At 41.5% G+C, this 23,014-nt stretch overlaps 3 protein-coding genes across 4 annotated transcripts; all 3 read right to left on the reverse strand.

Moving 5' to 3' along the window:
- Positions 1-7,260: 7,260 nt before the first annotated feature.
- LOC119484399 (P2Y purinoceptor 14-like) lies at positions 7,261-18,142 on the reverse strand. 2 transcript variants are annotated; one of them, XM_037763201.1, is made up of 4 exons: positions 17,802-18,142; positions 11,651-11,814; positions 9,668-9,927; positions 7,261-8,179 (listed from the first exon to the last, which is right to left on the reverse strand). In XM_037763201.1, the coding sequence occupies exons 2-4, from the start codon at positions 11,798-11,800 to the stop codon at positions 7,600-7,602; spliced, it is 990 nt and encodes a 329-aa protein (XP_037619129.1). In that variant the 5' UTR covers positions 11,801-11,814; positions 17,802-18,142; the 3' UTR covers positions 7,261-7,599. The 2 variants fall into 2 exon arrangements, with proteins under 2 accessions (XP_037619129.1, XP_037619130.1); XM_037763202.1 differs by lacking the exons at positions 11,651-11,814; positions 17,802-18,142 and having other exon boundaries at positions 9,668-9,942.
- LOC119484400 (P2Y purinoceptor 14-like) lies at positions 13,094-15,629 on the reverse strand. The gene is made up of 2 exons (XM_037763203.1): positions 15,278-15,629; positions 13,094-14,036 (listed from the first exon to the last, which is right to left on the reverse strand). Exons 1-2 carry the CDS (start codon positions 15,583-15,585, stop codon positions 13,451-13,453), a joined length of 894 nt encoding a protein of 297 aa, XP_037619131.1. The 5' UTR covers positions 15,586-15,629; the 3' UTR covers positions 13,094-13,450.
- A 573-nt stretch (positions 18,143-18,715) lies between the features above and the next one.
- On the reverse strand, positions 18,716-22,963 carry LOC119484408 (P2Y purinoceptor 14-like). Its single transcript, XM_037763211.1, has 3 exons — positions 22,551-22,963; positions 20,603-20,862; positions 18,716-19,467 (listed from the first exon to the last, which is right to left on the reverse strand). Exons 1-3 carry the CDS (start codon positions 22,743-22,745, stop codon positions 18,882-18,884), a joined length of 1,041 nt encoding a protein of 346 aa, XP_037619139.1. The 5' UTR covers positions 22,746-22,963; the 3' UTR covers positions 18,716-18,881.
- Between the last annotated feature and the right edge of the window lie 51 nt (positions 22,964-23,014).

A 23,014-nucleotide genomic window follows, 5' to 3' on the forward strand; every position in this document is an offset into this window, starting at 1 on the left:
TTAATTTACCTTCTCTCTGTGTGCCCAGGAACTGGACAAACAAGGTTCCTCGGTTCCACTTATTTTAAACCTGTATGGATTTGTGCACCTGTGTTTATTTCTCTTTTCCACCTCTCCTCTCCTCTCCTCTCTCCTCTCCCCTTTCCTCCCCTCTTCAGGCCTCAGTCTGTCTGAGAGGACAGAAAATTACCTCTAGGTGTTTTTTATCACCGCCACTCAGCTATGAATCTGTGTCCGTGTATGAAATGGGTTATGCCGTATCTCCCCGAGCCTCAGCTTAGCCTGTTTGGCGTTGTGTAACGAATTAACAGCTCTGCATATTATGACTGTGTGTGCAAGCAAGCAGGTCATGGTGAATCAATAGTATCTGTGGTGTGAAAGGAAACAAAATCTCTCATCTTCGTCTCCGTCTCACAGCTGTATCTGTCTTTTTCTTTACAATATTTCAGCATGTCTGTCTGCTTATCTGTCCTTTCTCTCTCTCTCTCTCTCTCTCTCTCTCTCTTCCTCTCCTTTTACCTTATATACCCAGAAGCAATGAGTGACTTGAAGGGCAGAGGGTGAAAACACAAATTAACCACAGAGAGCGGGTGTGTGACAGAGGCAGAGAGGAGAGGGAAATGGAGGGATAGACCATGTAAAAGAGATGGGAGAAAGAGATTGTCTCCGATATCGATCTGGTAATCCTCCTTGTGCTCTCTGGCGATTTTAATCTTCCTCCTACACGAGATGAGGAGACGCAGGGAAAGGGCGAGAGAGAAAAAGGAGTACATGGAGGGAGGGAGGGAGGGAGAAATGAGAGAGGAAGAGCAGTGCCATCCAGTGGTGCAGAGAAATGCTGCGGCTACTGGGGGTTTCTATTATTGTTCCATTGATAAACATCTGTTAATGTGTGCTCATATGTGTTATGTGTGTGTGTGTGTGTGTGTTAACAAAGATAGCTGCCCATTCACGAGAAAAAAGGAAATGCACAACGTGTCGGCTTCTTCCAGCCCTCTTTGGGCTCTTTGGCACAGAAGAAGCAGAGCTAAAAACAGTGAACATATGGTCCCGGTGACACGCTCTGACCTTGAGTCGGTTAATGTAGCACACGCAAATACACATTTAGACACACATTGTGACACAAACTTGCACAAAACATAGATTTTTATATCCCTTAATAAATAATGTGTACATATTATTCTTTATTTTGATTAAAAAAATAATAATAATGCAGAAAAGCAATATACCAGCTTCAGCTCACCATTGGAAAGGGCTGTGTGACAGCGAGAGAAAGCAGCTATGGACAAGAGCACCAGAAAAACATATTTTATCCAGCTAAATATAATCATCATTTTAATGTACGCTATATTTAGAATATTTTCACCGCTTTACCTCGCCAGCAGACAGCCCTTTCTGACGGGGAACTGAAGCCGTTATATCGCTGTCTTCAAAGCTACCAGACCAAAAAAAAGAACACGGGAGGTGCTGGTCTACCGCTGCATCAATCAGTTAGTCACTTTGTGTTAATGTGTGACTTTCAAATCCAAAATAACGTGGCGTCCGGTACTCCTGTCTGCTTCTCCAAACTGGGAGCGTGGCAACCGTCATCTTAGTTACTGTATGTAACATTAATACACTGACTATAGCGTGTTACAACCCGGCTCAAAGGTTGCAACAAAAATGGGAGACCAGACGAGTTTAAAAATAGTAACAGGCATTTATTTAACAAACTAACAATCAATAACTAAATAAACGTGGATAGTCAGTAATCAGTAATGTAGGCATGTGTGGGTGTGTGAAAATGTCTGCTGCAAACAAAACCAAAACAGGTGTGCCAGCCAAGGAAGAGAGAGAGACATCTGTTGAAAGGTAGAGAGCTTTTATCCCAACCACACCAAGCCCAGGTGTGGCTCATCAACCTGACGACCCTCTCCTGCAAAACAAAGGAGAACCAGCAAAAAGACACAGGACACCTAGTGGAGTGGAGGGGTCGTCACACCCCCCTCCATAAAAACGGTGTTCCCACCGGGAATGCCGACAGACAACACTTCTAACAAAATACAATAAACTACATAGCCTAATAATTTCAAAAAAATAAACCTTTCATACTGACCAGTTCTGTAGTGTGTCACTTAGACAGCCAACCAATCACCACACTGCAACCCAGCAACTCCAACACCTGGAGAAGCATTTAAGAATTTACAGCATAGAGAGATTAGACAGTAATGGTACATCACCAGATATAAAATCAAGATGTTCTTTGGAGGGTTGGTCTATACATGGAAATGCAAGACTAGGTGATTAACACACAGATCGTCAAACAATGTGCAAGTATCGGACAAAGTGACGTGCAAAATCCCAGCTACCAAAACATACAGAACTGGACTTGCCATAAGCTCCAGCTACCAAAACACACAGAACGGATATAAGCGCTACCCAAAAGTAGCATCAAAAGGTTCCTCTACAACAAAGGCTCACTAGCCAAACAAGTCGTCCCAAGACGCACAGCACAAAGAGGCAACCAAACTACAACAAAGCTCACACCAACCAAGGCATGAGCACTTATGTTCCCACAGCTAACAGGTCAAGCTACCAAGTTGCACGTCACAGCACAACCAATGACAATTCACCACATCCCTCCTGTAACCATTTACTTGCCGACCATATGAACCACTATAACTTCCTGCAACAGCCATCATTCAGGTTCTCACAAATGGAGCACCATCAGTGTAACTGGGTCCAACTACCCAGAAACCCTCCAGGCTGTGCAGAACTCTCATAACTGGGTCCAACTACCCCAGCCATCACACACTATTGGTCTAAAGGCACCAACAGAGCCAACAGACAGTGTTGCCCAGGTCAAATAGTGCACAAAAGAGACAATGTCTACCAAACTAATGTGGAAGTCTCCCCCTACCTAAACTACCTATCTCAAACTAATCTACCTCACTGAACCCTAGTCTTCATGCAGATTAGCGGGAGGCTCTTTAAACACTTAAAGCAGTAGCCTCGGTTAGGCCCCCAGCAAGCTGGTTACCCACCTGACAGCTCTGGATGTTTCCCCGAGACAACTGCTCTGACCGCACACCACACAAAAATAACAAACTAAAAAAACAAACCAACGAGCCCAAATGGACCACATTGCTATGCCTACCCAGGGAAACTCCACAAAAGCTAAACGTTACTCACTAGAAGACCCTGCAATCACTGCTGATAGCTCACACCTGCCAACCCGTGTTAACACTGGCTGCAGGACCAACAGAACTCAGTGCCACAAAATCACCAGCATGCACAACTCAATACTAACACACCAGAACAAATCAGCAACTTGTTATCCAATTCAGCTGCTTACATTCACCAAAAAAAACAGCAGAACAGCCTACTTACCACACTCGACCATGTTTTCCAAAAATCTAGATGCACAACTCAATTTACAAAATGAGGTGCACCTGCTGACTAGGCAACAACTGATCTCATTCATGAAACCACAGTCTCTGCCAATCAAGCATTAACAACTTGTAGAACCAACTGCACAATACCAATCTAAACTGGGTCAAACAAATTAGGACGGGCCTCCATTTGTTACAACCCGGCTCAAAGGTTGCAACAAAAATGGGAGACCAGACGAGTTTAAAAATAGTAACAGGCATTTATTTAACAAACTAACAATCAATAACTAAATAAACGTGGAAAGTCAGTAATCAGTAATGTAGGCATGTGTGGGTGTGTGAAAATGTCTGCTGCAAACAAAACCAAAACAGGTGTGCCAGCCAAGGAAGAGAGAGAGACATCTGTTGAAAGGTAGAGAGCTTTTATCCCAACCACACCAAGCCCGGGTGTGGCTCATCAACCTGACGACCCTCTCCTGCAAAACAAAGGAGAACCAGCAAAAAGACACAGGACACCTAGTGGAGTGGAGGGGTCGTCACAAGCGTGCTCCAGGAATGATGTATTTTTGTAGGCCAACCAGGAAGTTAGCATCTCGACAAAAAGCCAATGGGATTTTTCCATTGGGTTTTGGATTATTGCAGAAAATAAGTTCTGTGGCAAACAAACGTTTATGAAATTTGCACGTTTTGTTCAGCAAGATAACCTCCACAAATGATCACCACTTTTATGATTTTTGAAGTGTGAATGCATCACCAGAATTAAAAACTAACATTACGCTATAAACGAACTACACCACGGCCACATGAACGAGTATACACAACGAGGCTGTAAAGGCTGACGAGTCGGCATGAAGACAATTAGTAGTCTCATTTAGCCACTTTTTTAAGACACGTAAAAGCTTCAAAATTCATGATTGGGATATTTACTGACGATCGTAGAACAAAACGTTCAAATCTCTTCAGCTTGTGTTAACAACAGACCTTATTTCTAGCATCTCACGAAAAACCCATTGACTTCCAGACGAGGGAAGCGGAAGCGCTAAAATGCTAACTCATTTCCGGGTTTTAGGACTCATTCCTGCAGCACTCTATGAGGCTGTATATGTGATACCGTCATCATGCAGACACCTACATCAGGTCACATGGGAAAAAGTTTTTTGAAGGGCTTGGGAAAATAGCATTTTGATGCTGAAACATAGATATTTTGACGTGTGCTGGATTGATTTACCTGCAACTAAAAATAAATATATGTTAATAATTTATATATATATTTATTCCGAAATCTTGTGGAAAGCCTTCCTAGAAGAGTGGAGGCTGTTCTAGCAGCATATTAGGGCTCATGGTTTTGGAACGAGATGTTCAACAATCACATATCGGTGAAATGTTCAGGTGTCCACATACTTTTGTCCACAAAGCGTATCAGCATACTTCCTGTTCAAAGCTCTCTCTTACAAAGAAACCTGCTTTCTGCCTGCCGCTCTATCTCTCCTACTTTCCCTCCGGCTACATTGTGATGACCTCAAAGCCATTTATTAACATGGATTATATGTCGACAGGAACAAAACCTGGCAGAAAATCAGCGGCTACACCCCTCTCTCTCTCTTCCTCTGAACCAATGCACCAGCTGACACACAGATTGAGATAAAAAGAGAGAAAGATGGAGAGAGAAGACGGAGAATTATACAAGAACAGAGGAAAGATTGACCGTCATTGGCCTTTTCTTAGTTCATCATTCAGAAGGCCCTGGGTTTGATTTTCCTCTCTGTGTGAGATGAGCCATCAATAACTGTGCTGTTAAAGTCAGGCAGCTCCTCTGGTAGGGAGATCAGAGTAGAGGAGAGGTAACTCTGTTCCTGTCTAATAACACAGCTCACACAAACCACCAAACTACTCCAAAAGTATTCAAGCACAGGACATCAAAGTAAAGTAAAGCACTTTCAGAAAACACTGACTATGATACAGTATACAATAAGATAATGGCGGTAATTGGGATTGTTGGTCGATTGGTCCACGATTTCTGATCCAGATTGAAATATCTCAACAACTATCGGTTGGCACATTTCATACAACCATTCCTGGTTCTCAAACGGTGAGTCCTAATGACCACGTCCCCTGACTTCCTCTAGCAAAACCGCGACATTTGTGGGTTTTAAAGGAACCGTGTGTAACATTTCTAGGGATCTATTAGCAGAAATGGAATATAATATTCAACTATGTTTTCATTAGTGTATAATCTCCTGAAACTAAGAATTGTTGTGTTGTTATGCCTCCGCAACCGCGATAGCTGTGGCTGGAGGCATTATGTTTTTGGGCTGTCTGTACGTCTGTACGTCCGTCCAATGTGAACGCGATATCTCAAGAATACCTAGAGGGAATTTCTTCAAATATGGCACAAACGTCCACTTGGACTCAAGGATGGAAATGATTTGATTTTGGTGGTCAAAGGTCACTGTGACCTTACGTCCGTCCCATTCTCATGATATCTCAGGAATGCCTTGCGTGAATTTCTCGAAATTAGGCACAAACGTCCACTTGGTATCAAGGATGAACTAATTTGATTTTGGTGATCAAAAGGCAAGGTCACTGTGACCTTACGTCCGTATGAAAGTGATAGCTCATGATCGCCTTAAGTGAATTTCTTAAAATTTGGCAAAACATCCACTTGGACTCAAGGATGAACTGATTCGATTTTGGTGTTCAAAGGTCACAAAACACGTTTTTGGCCATAGCTCAAGAAAAACAGGATAACAGGATAAAATTATGAAGTGATGATATTTTGGACAGACATGGATGTAAACTGCAACTTCACTGGTTAGTGGAGGCATACAACTGCGAGGCGGTATTTCCAGTTGTTAGTTTAGAATGAGCCCCTCATAGCTACAGGAGGAGCGGCTCCTCTTTTTGGAGTTTGCCATGTTGTTCCGCAATGTTTCTACAGTAGCCCAGAACGAACACACCAAAACACTGGCTCTAGAGAGAGCATTTCAGGTTTTTACGTTAGCTGAAGGCCACCGTAGTTCTCCGACACACTTGTGAAACTGTGGTAACGTGTAACAAACGGTGTTACCACGGTTTTGCACTCGGCGGCTAACGTTACCGCAGTCTTGGAAAGGGAGGAGTGAATGGAGGGTTACTCAGTTGGCTGCAATCTGAAAACACACCATTACATGCCGCAAAATCGTACACAAGTGAAATGTCTCTAAAACCATTGGTTGGATTGTCATTAAGTTTGGAAGAGACATCCATGTGCTCTACGGGATTATTTGTGGTGTGGTGAATCCATGACTATACTTTGGTTTACTAATACTGATGGCAAATACATACTACTACTCTTCTTGTTGATGCTGCATCTTCCATGTGCATGGTGAGCTGTGCGCTGCTGAACATCTTGCAAATGTCATAAATACATTTTCAGTTCCCGACATGTGTAATTTGTGTTGGTAAGAATATTACGAATTTCAATTGCCACGGAAATCATAATGTACTGTAATATCAAACACAAAATGTAACAAGCAGTGATTTTATTTGTAGAATGTTACATTTTAAGTAGTTATTATATTATACGTTTTATTATTTTTTTTAAAGGAACAGTGTGTAGCATTTAGGGCGATCTATTGGCAGAAATGGAATATAATATTAATATTTATGTTTTCTTTGGCGTATAATCAGCTGAAACAAAAAATCGTTAGAATGAGAATTAGAATGAGACGTTTCTATTTACAGTACATACGGAGCGGGTCCTCTTCACGGAGCCGGCCACCATGTTTCTACAGTAGCCCAGAACGGACAAACCAAACACCGGCTCTAGAGACGGCCATTTTCATTTTAGTGTCAGCCACCGTAGTTCTCCTACATGCTTGGCACACGGGAGACGTTTCAGTTGGTTGCAATCTGCAACCTCACCGCTAGATGCCGCCAAATCCTACACACTGCACCTTTAACAACATTTTCACAATTATCACGTTATGAGCAGTTAAAACATAATTATATTATCGGTCGTTATTACACCACGTGCAGTTTTTATGTTTTACATTATTAATTTTTATTAAATCTTTCATCACATTATTTGTGATTAGAAATAAAAATATGATATATATATATATATATATATATAATATTAATAAAATATTTATCTGATTTTTTATTATATTGTTTATTACATAATGACACAACATTTTGCTTATTACATTATTGGCAGTTAAAATGTTATGGACAGTAATTATCAGTTTCAGGACATCACTCCCAGCCTAAACTGGGTCCTGAAGCTCTTGCTGAGGATGAAGTAGATGAGCGGGTCCAGGCAGACGTTGAGAGCTGACATTATGACAGTGATCTCCATCACGTAGTAGAGAAAGTTGCTCGATGAACAAATACTGGACAGGAAAGCTATGGGGAGGCGAACCAGGTGGTAGGGGACGAAGCAAAAGCAGAAGACACTGACCAGCACTAGCATGTTTCTGCGCGACTTTGCAAGCTTCGTGGAGCTGGAGGACGCCGGCTGCCTCTGCTGGGCCAACGACACCCGGCGGGAGGTGCTGTAGTAGAAGAAGACCAGGGAGACAAGGACAAACAGGAATATGGCGGCGGACCAGGTGTGCATGATCTTGAGGAGCAAGTTGACCTGGCCACTGTGCAAGCTTTTATAGCCCGCTGTGACAGAGGGGGAAGGTTCCTGGGTGTGGAACGACATAATGACGAAGGCGCTCGTCAAGGGCAGGAGTAAAACCCAGGTTACCGTGGAGATGATGTGAGCGGCTCGCACCGTTTGCAGGATGTGAGTTCTCGAAGGTTGGACAACCTTCAGATACCTGGAGAGGAGAGGCGTCAGTAGATAACCTCAAATGGAAATCGGGAAATGTTTGACAGGAATTTCAGTGCATGGTATGCTTGGCAAATGATGACAAATAGTGCTCATGAGAACATTCTTCTTCTACTCTTGAAAAGGAGCACTACTTTGAATCAAGTAGTTGTGTGTGTGTTAACAGGAAAGACATGAAATAGGTATATTTTTGTTCAGGCTATTCTCATACACCATTCGTAGCTATACACATGAAAAGTAATGCACTGTAATTCATATATCCCACAAAATCAATTTGTATGTAATCCACGTAATTGTGAACCAATAAGTAAAGAGCAAAAAACACCAGACTTTCAAGACTTTCAAGAGACCGGTGTTCATCGTACCCCGTTTGAAACCAGAAGTCAACATTGATTTGTCACATAACTTCTGTACTTAAGTTACACCAATTCCAGAGTCATTTTAAACCAAACCACGATCTTTTCCTAAACTTAACTAAGTAGTTTTGTTGCCTAAACCTAACCAAGTTGTTTCCTATGAAGACGGGAGTTTATTTTTGCTGGTGTGTTGCTGGACATACATCAGATGGCAATACGTCATCCAGAGTAGCTCTCATGACCACGCCCCCTTTGGGGGGAAACAATCCTGTGTCCTTCATAGATGTTAACAGAGTAAACAGAAGAAGTTGAAACATGTCTCCAAACTTCTACTTTAAACAAACTGGTGATAATAATAACGCTATGCTGAAGAGTTGCTGTGTAGTTGGTTGCACCAACAATAAATCCAAAAACGCTGATCTCAGATTTGTTCCCCTGACGTGTCCTAAAAAAGACATAATAGAGGGGCTTTATGGCTCACAATGACTAGCATGGCTAGCTAACGTTAGCTTGAGTGTGAGGCTGCTGCAGTAATACAGTCATACATTAACATTATAGCAGCATCAGACTGTCGTCTCCAACTAAATCTCAGCCTATAGATCAAACAGTTGTCTGTTAACAGGCTGATTATTTACGGACAACACTTAGCCGAACGTGACTCAATCAGATATGTATAGAAGTCTGGATAAGGAATGTCCAGCCACTGTGTTGGACGGGGGAAGACTGAAGACACATGACGACGATCAACCTTAATTTATTAAGGTATCGTGAACGCTCAGGTTCAGGCAAGGTCGCAAAATAATTATTAGACATGTGTATAAAACAAACGTTTGTATAACAAGAGATAAGTGCACACGAATTTGTCAAAATTACAATCCAAACACACGTCAAATTGCATTGAAGTCTATGAGATCTTCGGGTTTCTATCCCCCAAAAGGCCTTGACTTTTTGCAAAGTATGTGCCGGTCTGATTTATTCGTAGGAAAGTGCACGAAAAACAAGGAATAACTTTTCGTAAGATATCATACGAACCGTTAAATGAGGATACGCTGTTTTGTTTGTACTGATAAACATGTGAAGTCTGTTTTGTGCAATATTGGATTCAAACTGGTCTGCCCTACCTGTTAGCAGCGATGTAGCCCATGAACATGATGCTGGTGTACGTGTTGAGGTAGAGGACGGCGGTGCCAAAGTTGCAGTTGAGTAAGCGGATGGTGGTGGAGCTGCTGGCGTAGCGGGCGATGCGGATGGGGAGAGAGAGACAGAGCAGGAAGTCGGCGACTGCCAAGTTCTTCAGGTAGATCATAATGCTGCTGGACGCCTTCTGCTGAGCTCGGCAGAAGTAAAACTTCATGACGAAGCCGTTGAGGAGGAGACCCACCTGGAGAGAAAACATGGTGAGGATGGAGAGATTTACAATTTATAACATTTAGTCAAAAGTATTTTGAGCTGATGGACATAAGGTAATAATTTTCTACCCAATAGCATAGATCTTTTACACAAGTTAGTTAGAAAAAGGCGAGGAAAAATTCAGCTTTCACTATTTGTAACTTGTAGGGAGAGTGGGGGGATTTGAGCCTGTTACTGTGCAACCATGGACAAAACTGGTCATGTGGCCACACATTTTTGAAGAGTAAACCATTTTACTGACCCTGTGATGGAGAGGTCCAAATGATAAGTGGTAAGCACATTTAGGTTAAGCAAACATCATTTGCCATTCAAGGTGATTTTTTTTTATGTTCAAGGAGTCATGAATCTTGTGAGTGAACAAGTACGGACAAGTTTGAAGAGATGTCACATGTTAGTGCTTTAGGAAGTTACAATATGAGGGTATACTGTTAGCATGACGTTAGCTCTAACGAGCCATTTACTGTATAATTATATAAAATTTAGGGCTGTCAATCGATTAAAATATTGAATGTTGATTAATCGCAAATTAATCACAGTACACATAAACACACACATTCTAATCACTTTCAAGAAAAAAATATGCACCAACAAACAAACAATTGCAGGTCCACTCATGCGAATAAGTCAGCGCTACACCAAACCTAACAGAATGTTTCAAGTTTTTACTATGGCCGTCAATCGATCGCGATTAATCACACATTTTTAATCGGTTCAAAGTGTACCTTAAAAGGAGATTTGTCAAGAATTTAATACTCTTATCAACATGGGAGTGGGCAAATATGCTGCTTTATGCAAATGTATGTATATATTTGTTATTGGGAATCAATTAACAACACAAAACAACCCATTTTCATTCACATATCTTGAGGTCAGACGACAAGCTAGTATGACATGGTTGGTGCCAATGGATTCTTTAGGTTTCCTAGTTTCACATGATGCCAGTATTTTCACTCTATTTTTAAAACTGAGCCCGCTAGAGCCTAAAATTACAGGTTGCGTTAATGCTTTAAAGGAATTAGTGGCGTTAAAACAAATTTGCGTCAACGCATTATTATCGCATTAACTTTGACAGCTCTAATATAATTAGATTATAGCTTCAACTTGTTATGTAAATCTCAATGTAAACTGCAATGGTTCAATAAAGGAAAATCAAAATTTGATCATGTAGGCTAATCAACTTTTAACGTGACATGATTGGTTCACATTTTAGGGTGCGTCACCATTTGACATGCCGTACTCCTGAAGCAACCTCTCTGGGAAGAGCCACTGCCTTTACTGTAGGCACAATGTGGGAGCTCTCTAACTCACTTCAGTGATAGACAGGTATGATTGATAGACTACTGCATATGTCCCTCATCTGGCGAAAGTTGAGCCAACAGACCACTTTTTCTTTTGGAAAGTCATTTTTTAAAAGCTGTTTATTTTAGATCCAAAGTGATTCCTGAAATATACGTACATGTTTTAGTTGGAGACATTACTGTCATTCCCTCACTTTAAAGATGCCTCAGGTAAAAACTGGCTGAACTCACCCCACTTTCTCTATGTGCCAAACCAAAAAACAACCTGGTATCAGTTAGGGTATGAGAAGAATTTGATCATGACCAGTGTTATTTCCCCTGAAAAGGTTTATTCTCAGGCAAAAGACAAAACATCTCTGTCGAAGAAGGAAAGTGATCTGAATTGTCAAAACTCACCAGAAACACGAGGCTGTAGACCACCATCAAGTAGGGGTGGGCTGATCTGTCGGCCTGATTACAGTTAGACGTACCGTTGACTTCGGTCTGGTTTGTAACTGATGACTGGTTGAGGGATGTGGTCACTTCTTCTCCTGCTTGATCACTCATTTTTTCTGGTTGATCTAACAGAGGAACCCAAATTACAGATCAGCATATACACAAAAACACAACCAAGTCAGAGTCAGCCCAAGAAGACAAGACTGTGACCACAAGATCAAGATATACCACTTAAAGGAACCAATGGGTGGTTTCAAATGAAATATCCTAATATATTTATATCAAAGTAGGAAATGATTGGTCAAAAATGGTGTCTTTGATTGTACCATCAATTCTGTATCATATATCCTCTTAATGGTCAGCTGACTGTATGATTGTGAATATAAATACATGTAGATTATCAGCATGAGTTGGTCATAATTTCAGTTCATAGATATAAAAAATTCAAATTCCAGCATCAAAAAAAGTGTAAGTGCAAATAAGAGAGGATGAAATAGGCTACCTTCAGCACTTACCTGTCTGTGCCTGTCAGTGTGGATGTCTAATAAAAATACTTTTCACTTTGCTGCTTCCGTGGTCACCGCTTTCACAGAGGAAGGAGAGTTGCAGAATGTGGTTATGATGACTTCACAGTAAAACAGCATCACATTCCAAAAAAGGAAGAAAAACCACAAAAATCCCCCCACACTGCTGTTGAAATGTCATTTTATCTTCCTGTCTAGTTGCTATGAACAAGCAACACTTACCACTGAAGACACGTTTTAGTGTCAAGGTCTCAAGGAATTGTAATGTCAGTCTGTTGGTCCCTAGAATATTGGTTCTCAACCTTTTCAAGTCGCGACCCCCTCCCTCCATAGCACTGGGACATTTAACTCTCAACACCCCGATGCAAGCACATTGATCACTCATAAACTGTTATTAATATCATATCCCCAGATATACTGGTTGATTCACTGTATGCTAGCAAGTGGGTTAAATGTTCTCTATTTGATATTCAGAGCATTAATATAGCAGCAAACAACTATTGTCTATGTAGGATATAGAGGAGTAATGGCTACCTGAGCAGAGAATGAAGTCGCTCTCCCTCTGTGTATGTTGTAATCTGAGCAAAGAACGTATATTGATAAGAAGTGAAAGTCAATTATGCGTTCCATTGCAATGCCAGCGCCCAGCAGCAGACCTACGCCTCCGACATTTTGGACTGTAATCGAGTCGACTACCATGATGACGGCAGTTAAACGTCCGCCTATGCCGTACAAAAGTAAAACTATTCTATTATCACAATTTAAATGTCTCTACTGAAATGGCCTGTGTTGAACAAAAAAAATATATAACAAATATGCAAACTATTATAACTATTTACTTACTTTTGTATTTATCAGACTTTTTTGCCCGGCTGCTTCCCAGAGGAGCATAAAGTGAGCGATGGACATAAATGGACGTTTGAAAAGCCAGCACACACAAGCCAGCACGACCGTCCTCTACAGTAGGTAATACACTGATTATGGATAAGTACCTCATACAACCCCAATTCAAAACACCCGAACTATCCCTTTAACCATTCAAGGTCAAAGCCTGACCTTAACCATCTCGCCAGAGTTTCACAAATCGAGAGTTACCATCTTGACATGGCCTTTGTGGTGTTTACATTATATTCTGTTTTAATTTCCTATTATATCATTTGCAATTATCAAGTAATCTGTTATAATTACATTTTGTTTACTACATTATTGGCAGTTAAAATGTTATGAACAGTAATTATCAGTTTCCGGACATCACTCCCAGCCTAAATTGGGTCCTGAAGCTCTTGCTGAGGATGAAGTAGATGAGCGGGTCCAGGCAGACGTTGAGGACTGACATTAGGATGGTGACCTCCATCACGTAGTAGAGAAAGTTGCTCCATGAACAATAACTGGACAGGAAAGCTCTGGGGAGGCGAATCAGGTGGTAGGGGACGAAGCAAAAGCAGAAGACACTGACCAGCACTAGCATGTTTCTGCGGGACTTTGCAAGCTTTGTGGAGCTGGAGGACGCCGGCTGCCTCTGCTGCGCCAACGACACCCGGCGGGAGGTGCTGTAGTAGAAGAAGACCAGGAAGACCAGGAAAAACAGGAATGTGGCTGTGGAGCAGGTGTTTATGATCTTCTGGAGCAAGGTGACCTGGCCACTCTGCAAGCTTTCACAGCTCACTGAGACAGAGGTGAAAGGTTCCTGTTTGTGGAACGACATAATGACGAAGACGCTCGTCACAGACAGGAGTAAAACCCAGGTTACCGTGGAGATGATGTGAGCTGCTCGCACCGTCTGCAGGATGTGAGTTCCTGAAGGTTGGACGATCTTCAGATACCTGGAGAGGAGGCATCAGTAGATAACTTCAATAAATAACAGTAGCAGTGTGAAGTTCAGCATTCACCTACTGCTGCCCTCAAATGGAAATCGGGAAAAGCTCCTTAGACCCTCCAAAAATGGTGGCAATCCCCAGAATGCTCCGCCATTCCAATTCCCTATAGTTACACCGTTCGTAGCGATACCTACGAAAGGTAATGCACTGTAATTTGCACATATCTCACAAAATCAATTTGTATGTAATCCAAATTGTGAACCAGGAAGTAAAGAGCAAAAACACACAGATCTTTCGCCAAGGTAACTGATGTTTGTTGTACCCCGTGCCAGAAGTCAACGTTGATTTATTTGTCACATAACTTCCAAACTTAAGTTACGACACTTCCACTGTTATTTTATACCAAACCACGATCTTTTCGTAAACCTAGTTTTTGTCACAAAAACCTATGCACTTAAGTTATGCCACTTAACTCTAACCGTAACCCTACACCACAATCTTTTCCTAAAAGGAGCAGATAGCGGCCCTGCTGCTGGGTTGATGCCCTTCTATGTCCCTGTCCAGCCCTCCTCGTGTAACAGCCGGTCTCCTGGTATCTCCTCCACACTCTTGAGACTGTGCTTGGAGACACAGAACGTATGGATGTGCCATCCTGGAGGAGCTGGACTACCTGTGCAACCTGATTGGTCTGCAGGTACCTCCTCATGCTACAAGTAGTGACAAGGACACTAGCAGAACACTAAAACTAGAGAAGAATCAGTCAGGAAAGATGAGGAGAGAGCAATTGTCTGTGGCCAGCACATGCAAAACCATTCCCTTTTTGGAGGGTGCCTTGCTGTTGCCTCTCCGTTGCACCTGTTGTCACTTTCATTTGCACCAAAGCAGGTGAAAGTGATTCACAATCACTTGTGCTTCCTAAATGGACAGATTGATATCCCTGAAGTTTAACTGACTTGGTGTTATACTGTGATGATTAAGTGTTCCCTTAATTTTTTTGAGCAGTGTAGTTTTGTGACCTGTACCTAACAAAGTTGTTTCCTGTGAAGATGAAAGTTTATTTTGAAAAGACTTGAGCAGAAATTGACACAAGCGTCACATGTTGCTTGACATTTGTAGGAAAACGCACGAAAAACGAGGACTAACTTTTCATAAGATATCATAGGAACTGTTGTATGTTGTTTTGTTTGTATTGATAAACAAGACAAGTCTGTTTTGTGCAACATTGGATTCAAACTGGTCTGCCCTACCTGTTAGCAGCGATGTAGCCCATGAACATGATGCTGGAGTACATGTTGAGGAAGAGGACGACAGCGCCAAAGTTGCAGTTGAGTAAGCGGATGGTGATGGAGCTGTTGGCATAGCGAGCGATGCGGATGGGGAGAGAGAGACAGAGCAGGAAGTCGGCGACCGCCAAGTTCTTCAGGTAGATCATAATGCTGCTGGACGCCTTCTGCTGAGCTCGGCAGAAGTAAAACTTCATGACGAAGCCGTTGAGGAGGAGACCCACCTGGAGAGAAAACAGGGTGAGGATGGAGAGATTTACAATCTGTAACATTTAGTCAAAAGCATTTTGAGCTGAACAGAGGATTTGGGTAACACTTGCTCTACATAGACATGAACGAGCATCGGTCAAAACAGTGAGGCGACACACGTCAGCTAAAACCACAATATCACTCTATCTTTCACCTGCTTGGCAGTAATGTTAGCTGACCAGACAAAGGTCTCTCCATGAATCACTGCTGATCCTAGTGTTGGCTTTTCCTGCCTCAGCCTCCGGACTGCGGCCGGAGGGAACAGGGGAATCACCGGAGTTTTGGTCGGAGACGATAACGTTACTCGCTCCGGAGCACAGTCTATCCACTCAGCAGCAGGAAACGACACGGGAAACCTCCGTTGGTCTGGAGGAGCTGCAGCATTTATTTCTGCATAAACGTCCACTGTACATTCACTAGATATTCCCAGAGCTAAACTAACTCTTCTGCTGTGTGTAGTGTGTGCGCATGCACGTGAGGTGGAGCGAAATAGCGAGTGAGAACGAGCGCGGTGTGTGAGTGAAGGCAAGCAGGCAGGCAGAGGAGCAGAGTACAGCAGAGACTCCGGTCCTGGAGACCAAAGCTTCGGTCTCCCCCGCGTCCTCCGGGCCAACACTGTTTTGCAAGACGGGCTTCAATAGATATAACTTTGCGGTTTTGGTGCTTCCGTGTAGTCTGTGTTGGAGTCTGAGTCTGAACAGCGTAGCCACACACGAGCGCACATGGGACAACGACCCGGATTGATTTATACGGGTAAGAAGTTACAAACAGTCCCTTTAAGAAATTGTTTGTAAAACATCTATAAACATTACATAGATATTTGTAACACTTTGTTAATGGTTAAAGTTAAACATTATTTGGATGGCTATTATAAAGTTGCAACTTATAATACCTTGTTAAATGGTTAATAAATACTTCTATAATCATCTATAAACATTATTTAGATAGTTAATAGTTTGTCAATGGTTAATAATTGGTTTCTGGTCCATCTATCTGTAATGTTTATAGATGTTTTACAAACGATTTCTTAAAGGTTTACAAATCATTTCATAATCATTAACTAATACTTAATATAGTATATAAAATGGTATAATGTGTGCAACAATAAACTGATAATGAATACTTTACTAATATAATCAGAATGTCATTGTTTTAGTCTCCTATCAGCTTTGATACAATTTATAAACTAATTATTTAATATTATACAAACTAATGATAAAATAACAGAAATTATAGCATTACTAATAATTAGTAAACATTAATGATCATTTCATTGTTTATTAATAGTAAAATAGCTATGAACTTTTAGTTATTAAAGTTTAATTCGCTATCAATTTACCATTTCTAAATTATGGTTATTCAAAAGTGTTACCAGGATTTGACCTGATGAGCAGAAGATAATAATTTTCTACCCAAAGAGGGAATCAAATTCAAAAAAGTAATTATTATCCAATAGCATAGATCTTTTACTCAAGTCAGTTAGAAAAAGGCGAGGAAACATTTAGCTATAGCCGACCAAAGAAATATGATATCAGTTAGGATGTGAAAAAAAAACAATTCAACTTAGATCATGATCAGTGTTACTTCCTCACGCAGACAACAAGATACATCTGAACGGACTGTGTTGAAGAAGGAAAGTGATCTGAATTGTTGAAACTCACCAGAAACACAAGGCCGTAGGCCACCATCAAGTAGGGGTGGGCTGAGCCGTGGGCCTGATCACAGTTAGACGTACTGTTGACTTCGGTCTGGTTTGTAACTGATGACTGGTTGAGGGATGTGGTCACTTCTCCTGCTTGATCACTCATTTTTTCTGGTTGATCTAACAGAGGTGGGCCAAAATTACAGATCAGCATATACACAAAAACGAACCCTCTGTAACAAAAATGCAACAAAAGAGTCAACCCAGGAAGACAAGACTGTGACCACTAGATCAAGATATACCACATAAAGGAACCAATGGATTGTTTCAAATGAAATATCCTAATATATTTAAATCAAAGTAGGAAATGATTGTTCAAAAATTGTGTCTATGATTGTACCATCAATTCTGTATCATATATCCTTTTAATGGTCAGCTGAGTGTATGAATACAAATATAAATACATGTAGTTTATCAGCATCAGTTGGTCATAATTTCAGTCCATAGATGTAAAAAAAGCCCAAGATTCAAATTCCAGCATCAAAACAGTGTAAGTGCAAATAAGAGAGGATGAAATAGGCTACCTGCAGCACTTACCTGTCTGTGCTTGTCAGTGCGGATGTCTAATAGAAATGCTTTCCACTTTGCTGCTTCCGTGGTCACCGCTTTCACAGCGGAAGGAGAGCTACGTGGTTATGATGACTTCACAGTAAAACAGCATCACATTCCATAAAAGGAAGAAAAACCACAAAAAGTCTCCAACACAGCTGTTGAAATGTAATTTTATTACTGTGACATTTAACTCTCAACACCCTGATGCAAACACATTGATTGCTCATAAACTGTTATTAATATCATATCCTCACATATACTGGTTGATTCACTGTATGCTAGCAAGTGGGTTAAAGGTTCTCTCTTTGATATTCAGAGCATTAATATAGCAGCAAACAACTATTGTCTATGTAGGATATAGAGGAGTAATGGCTACCTGAGCAGAGAATGAAGTCGCTCTCCCTCTGTGTGTGTTGTAATCTGAGCAAAGAACGTATATTGATAAGAAGTGAAAGTCAATTATGCGTTCCATTGCAATGCCAGCGCCCAGCAGCAGACCTACGCCTCCGACATTTTGGACTGTAATCGAGTCGACTACCATGATGACGGCAGTTAAACGTCCGCCTATGCCGTACAAAAGTAAAACTATTCTATTATCACAATTTAAATGTCTCTACAGAAATGGCCTGTGTTGAACAAAAAAAATATATAACAAATATGCAAACTATTATAACTATTTACTTACTTTTGTATTTATCAGACTTTTTTGCCCGGCTGCTTCCCAGAGGAGCATAAAGTGAGCGATGGACATAAATGGAAGTTTGAAAAGCCAGCACGACCGTCATCTAAAGTAGGTAATACACTGACTACGGATAAGTACCTCATACAACCCCAATTCAAAACACCCGAACTATCCCTTTAACCATTCAAGGTCAAAGCCTGACCTTAACCATCTCGCCAGAGTTTCACAAATCGAGAGTTACCATCTTGACATGGCCTTTGTGGTGTTTACATAATATTCTGTTTTAATTTCCTATTATATCATTTGCAATTATCAAGTAATCTGTTATAATTACATTTTGTTTACTACATTATTGGCAGTTAAAATGTTATGAACAGTAATTATCAGTTTCCGGACATCACTCCCAGCCTAAACTGGGTCCTGAAGCTCTTGCTGAGGATGAAGTAGATGAGCGGGTCCAGGCAGACGTTGAGGACTGACATTAGGATGGAGACCTCCTTCACGTAGTAGAGAAAGTTGCTCCATGAACAATAACTGGACAGGAAAGCTCTGGGGAGGCGAATCAGGTGGTAGGGGACGAAGCAAAAGCAGAAGACACTGACCAGCACTAGCATGTTTCTGCGGGACTTTGCAAGCTTCGTGGAGCTGGAGGACGCCGGCTGCCTCTGCTGCGCCAACGACACCCGGCGGGAGGTGCTGTAGTAGAAGAAGACCAGGAAGACGAGGAAAAACAGGAATGTGGCGGTGGAGCAGGTGTTTATGATCTTCTGGAGCAAGGTGACCTGGCCACTCTGCAAGCTTTCACAGCTCACTGGGACAGAGGTGGAAGGTTCCTGTTTGTGGAAGGACATAATGACGAAGACGCTCGTCACAGACAGGAGTAAAACCCAGGTTACCGTGGAGATGATGTGAGCGGCTCGCACCGTCTGCAGGATGTGAGTTCCTGAAGGTTGGACGATCATCAGATACCTGGAGAGGAGGCATCAGTAGATAACTTCAATAAATAACAGTAGCAGTGTGAAGTTCAGCATTCACCTACTGCTGCCCTCAAATGGAAATCGGGAAAAGCTCCTTATACCCTCCAAAAATGGTGGCAATCCCCAGAATGCTCCGCCATTCCAATTCCCTATAGCTACACCGTTCGTAGCGAGACCTAAGAAAGGTAATGCACTGTAATTTGCACATATCTCACAAAATCAATTTGTATGTAATCCAAATTGTGAACCAGGAAGTAAAGAGCAAAAACACACAGAACTTTCGCCAAGGTAACTGATGTTTGTTGTACCCCGTGCCAGAAGTCAACGTTGATTTATTTGTCACATAACTTCCAAACTTAAGTTACGCCACTTCCACTGTTATTTTATGCCAAACCACGATCTTTTCGTAAACCTAGTTTTTGTCACAAAAACCTATGCACTTAAGTTATGCCACTTAACTCTAACCGTAACCCTACACCACAATCTTTTCCTAAAAGGAGCAGATAGCGGCCCTGCTGCTGGGTTGATGCCCTTCTATGTCCCTGTCCAGCCCTCCTCGTGTAACAGCCGGTCTCCTGGTATCTCCTCCACGCTCTTGAGACTGTGCTTGGAGACACAGCACGTATGGATGTGCCATCCTGGAGGAGCTGGACTACCTGTGCAACCTGATTGGTCTGCAGGTACCGCCTCATGCTACAAGTAGTGACAAGGACACTAGCAGAACACAAAAACTAGAGAAGAATCAGTCAGGAAAGATGAGGAGAGAGCAATTGTCTGTGGCCACCACATGCAAAACCATTCCCTTTTTGGGGGGTGCCTTGCTGTTAGCTGACTTGGTGTTATACTGTGATGATTAAGTGTTCCCTTAATTTTTTGGAGCAGTGTAGTTTTGTGACCTGTACCTAACAAAGTTGTTTCCTGTGAAGATGAAAGTTTATTTTGAAAAGACTTGAGCAGAAATTGACACAAGCGTCACATGTTGCTTGACATTTGTAGGAAAACGCACGAAAAACGAGGACTAACTTTTCATAAGATATCATAGGAACTGTTGTATGTTGTTTTGTTTGTATTGATAAACAAGTCAAGTCTGTTTTGTGCAACATTGGATTCAAACTGGTCTGCCCTACCTGTTAGCAGCGATGTAGCCCATGAACATGATGCTGGAGTACATGTTGAGGTAGAGGACGACAGCGCCAAAGTTGCAGTTGAGTATGCGGATGGTGATGGAGCTGCTGGAGTAGTGAGCGATGCGGATGGGGAGAGAGAGACAGAGCAGGAAGTCGGCAGCCGCCAAGTTCTTCAGGTAGATCATAATGCTGCTGGACGCCTTCTGCTGAGCTCGGCAGAAGTAAAACTTCATGACGAAGCCGTTGAGGAGGAGACCCACCTGGAGAGAAAACAGGGTGAGGATGGAGAGATTTACAATCTGTAACATTTAGTCAAAAGCATTTTGAGCTGAACAGAGGATTTGGGTAACACTTGCTCTACATAGACATGAACGAGCATCGGTCAAAACAGTGAGGCGACACACGTCAGCTAAAACCACAATATCACTCTATATTTCAGCTGCTTGGCAGTAATGTTAGCTGACCAGACAAAGGTCTCTCCATGAATCAGTGCTGATCCTAGTGTTGGCCTTTCCTGCTTCAGCCTCCGGACTGCGGCCGGAGGGAACAGGGGAATCACCGGAGTTTTGGTCGGAGACGATAACGTTACTCGCTCCGGAGCACAGTCTATCCACTCAGCAGCAGGACACGACACGGGAAACCTCCGTTGGTCTGGAGGAGCTGCAGCATTTATTTCTGCATAAACGTCCACTGTACATTCACTAGATATTCCCAGAGCTAAACTAACTCTTCTGCAGTGTGTAGTGTGTGCGCATGCACGTGAGGTGGAGCAAAAGAGCGAGTGAGAACGAGTGCGGTGTGTGAGTGAAGGCAAGCAGGCAGGCAGAGGAGCAGAGTACAGCAGAGACTCCGGTCCTGGAGACCAAAGCTTCGGTCTCCCCCGCGTCCTCCGACCGTGGCCAACACTGTTTTGCAAGACGGGCTTTACTAGATATAACTTTGCGGTTTTGGTGCTTCCGTGTAGTCTGTGTTGGAGTCTGAGTCTGAACAGCGTAGCCACACGCGAGCGCACATGGGACAACGACCCGGATTGATTTATACGGGTAAGAAGTTACAAACAGTCCCTTTAAGAAATTGTTTGTAAAACATCTATAAACATTACATAGATATTTGTAACACTTTGTTAATGGTTAAAGTTAAACATTATTTGGATGGCTATTATAAAGTTGCAACTTATAATACCTTGTTAAATGGTTAATAAATACTTCTATAATCATCTATAAACATTATTTAGATAGTTAATAGTTTGTCAATGGTTAATAATTGGTTTCTGGTCCATCTATCTGTAATGTTTATAGATGTTTTAGAAACGATTTCTTAAAGGTTTACAAATCATTTCATAATAATTAACAAATACTTAATATAGTATATAAAATGGTATAATGTGTGCAACAATAAACTGATAATGAATACTTTACTAATATAATCAGAATGTCATTGTTTTAGTCTCCTATCAGCTTTGATACAATTTATAAACTAATTATTTAATATTACACAAACTAATGATAAAATAACAGAAATTATAGCATTACTAATAATTAGTAAACATTAATGATCATTTAATTGTTTATTAACAGTAAAATAGCTATGAACTTTTAGTTATTAAAGTTTAATTCGCTATCAATTTACCATTTCTAAATTATGGTTATTCAAAAGTGTTACCAGGATTTGACCTGATGAGCAGAAGATAATAATTTTCTACCCAAAGAGGGAATCAAATTCCAAAAAGTAATTATTATCCAATAGCATAGATCTTTTACTCAAGTCAGTTAGAAAAAGGCGAGGAAACATTTAGCTATAGCCGACCAAAAAAATATGATATCAGTTAGGATGTGAAAAAAAAATTCAACTTAGATCATGATCAGTGTTACTTCCTCACGCAGACAACAAGATACATCTGAACGGACTGTGTTGAAGAAGGAAAGTGATCTGAATTGTTGAAACTCACCAGAAACACAAGGCCGTAGGCCACCATCAAGTAGGGGTGGGCTAAGCTGTCGGGCTGATCACAGTTAGACGAACCGTCGAGTTCGGTCTGGTTTGTAACTGATGACTGGTTGAGGGATGTGGTCACTTCTCCTGATTGATCACTCATTTTTTCTGGTTGATCTAACAGAGGTGGGCCAAAATTACAGATCAGCATATACACAAAAACACACCCAAGTCAGAGTCAGCCCGAGAAGACAAGACTGTGACCACTAGATCAAGATATACCACATAAAGGAACCAATGGATTGTTTCAATTGAAATATCCTAATATATTTAAATCAAAGTAGGAAATGATTGGTCAAAAATTGTGTCTTTGATTGTACCATCAATTCTGTATCATATATCCTTTTAATGGTTAGCTGAGTGTATGAATACAAATATAAATACATGTAGTTTATCAGCATCAGTTGGTCATAATTTCAG

This window comes from Sebastes umbrosus, chromosome 3, assembly GCF_015220745.1.
Source record: "Sebastes umbrosus isolate fSebUmb1 chromosome 3, fSebUmb1.pri, whole genome shotgun sequence".
In the NCBI taxonomy this organism is placed as follows: Eukaryota; Metazoa; Chordata; class Actinopteri; order Perciformes; family Sebastidae; genus Sebastes; species Sebastes umbrosus.

What these genes read in the sequence shown, in the direction of transcription:
- LOC119484400 (XM_037763203.1), bottom strand. Translation starts at nt 15,585, where the DNA reads ATGTTACAGATTGTAAATCTCTCCATCCTCACCCTGTTTTCTCTCCAG. An exon ending in GGCTACATCGCTGCTAACAG is followed by an intron (nt 14,037 to 15,277) that starts GTAGGGCAGACC and finishes CCTCCTCTCCAG; the next exon opens with GTATCTGAAGATCGTCCAAC.
- LOC119484408 (XM_037763211.1), bottom strand. Translation starts at nt 22,745, where the DNA reads ATGCTGATCTGTAATTTTGGCCCACCTCTGTTAGATCAACCAGAAAAA. An exon ending in CCTACGGCCTTGTGTTTCTG is followed by an intron (nt 20,863 to 22,550) that starts GTGAGTTTCAAC and finishes TTTTCTCTCCAG; the next exon opens with GTGGGTCTCCTCCTCAACGG. An exon ending in GGCTACATCGCTGCTAACAG is followed by an intron (nt 19,468 to 20,602) that starts GTAGGGCAGACC and finishes CCTCCTCTCCAG; the next exon opens with GTATCTGATGATCGTCCAAC.
- LOC119484399 (XM_037763201.1), bottom strand. Translation starts at nt 11,800, where the DNA reads ATGAGTGATCAAGCAGGAGAAGAAGTGACCACATCCCTCAACCAGTCA. An exon ending in TCTACAGCCTCGTGTTTCTG is followed by an intron (nt 9,928 to 11,650) that starts GTGAGTTTTGAC and finishes TTTTCTCTCCAG; the next exon opens with GTGGGTCTCCTCCTCAACGG. An exon ending in GGCTACATCGCTGCTAACAG is followed by an intron (nt 8,180 to 9,667) that starts GTAGGGCAGACC and finishes TCTCCTCTCCAG; the next exon opens with GTATCTGAAGGTTGTCCAAC.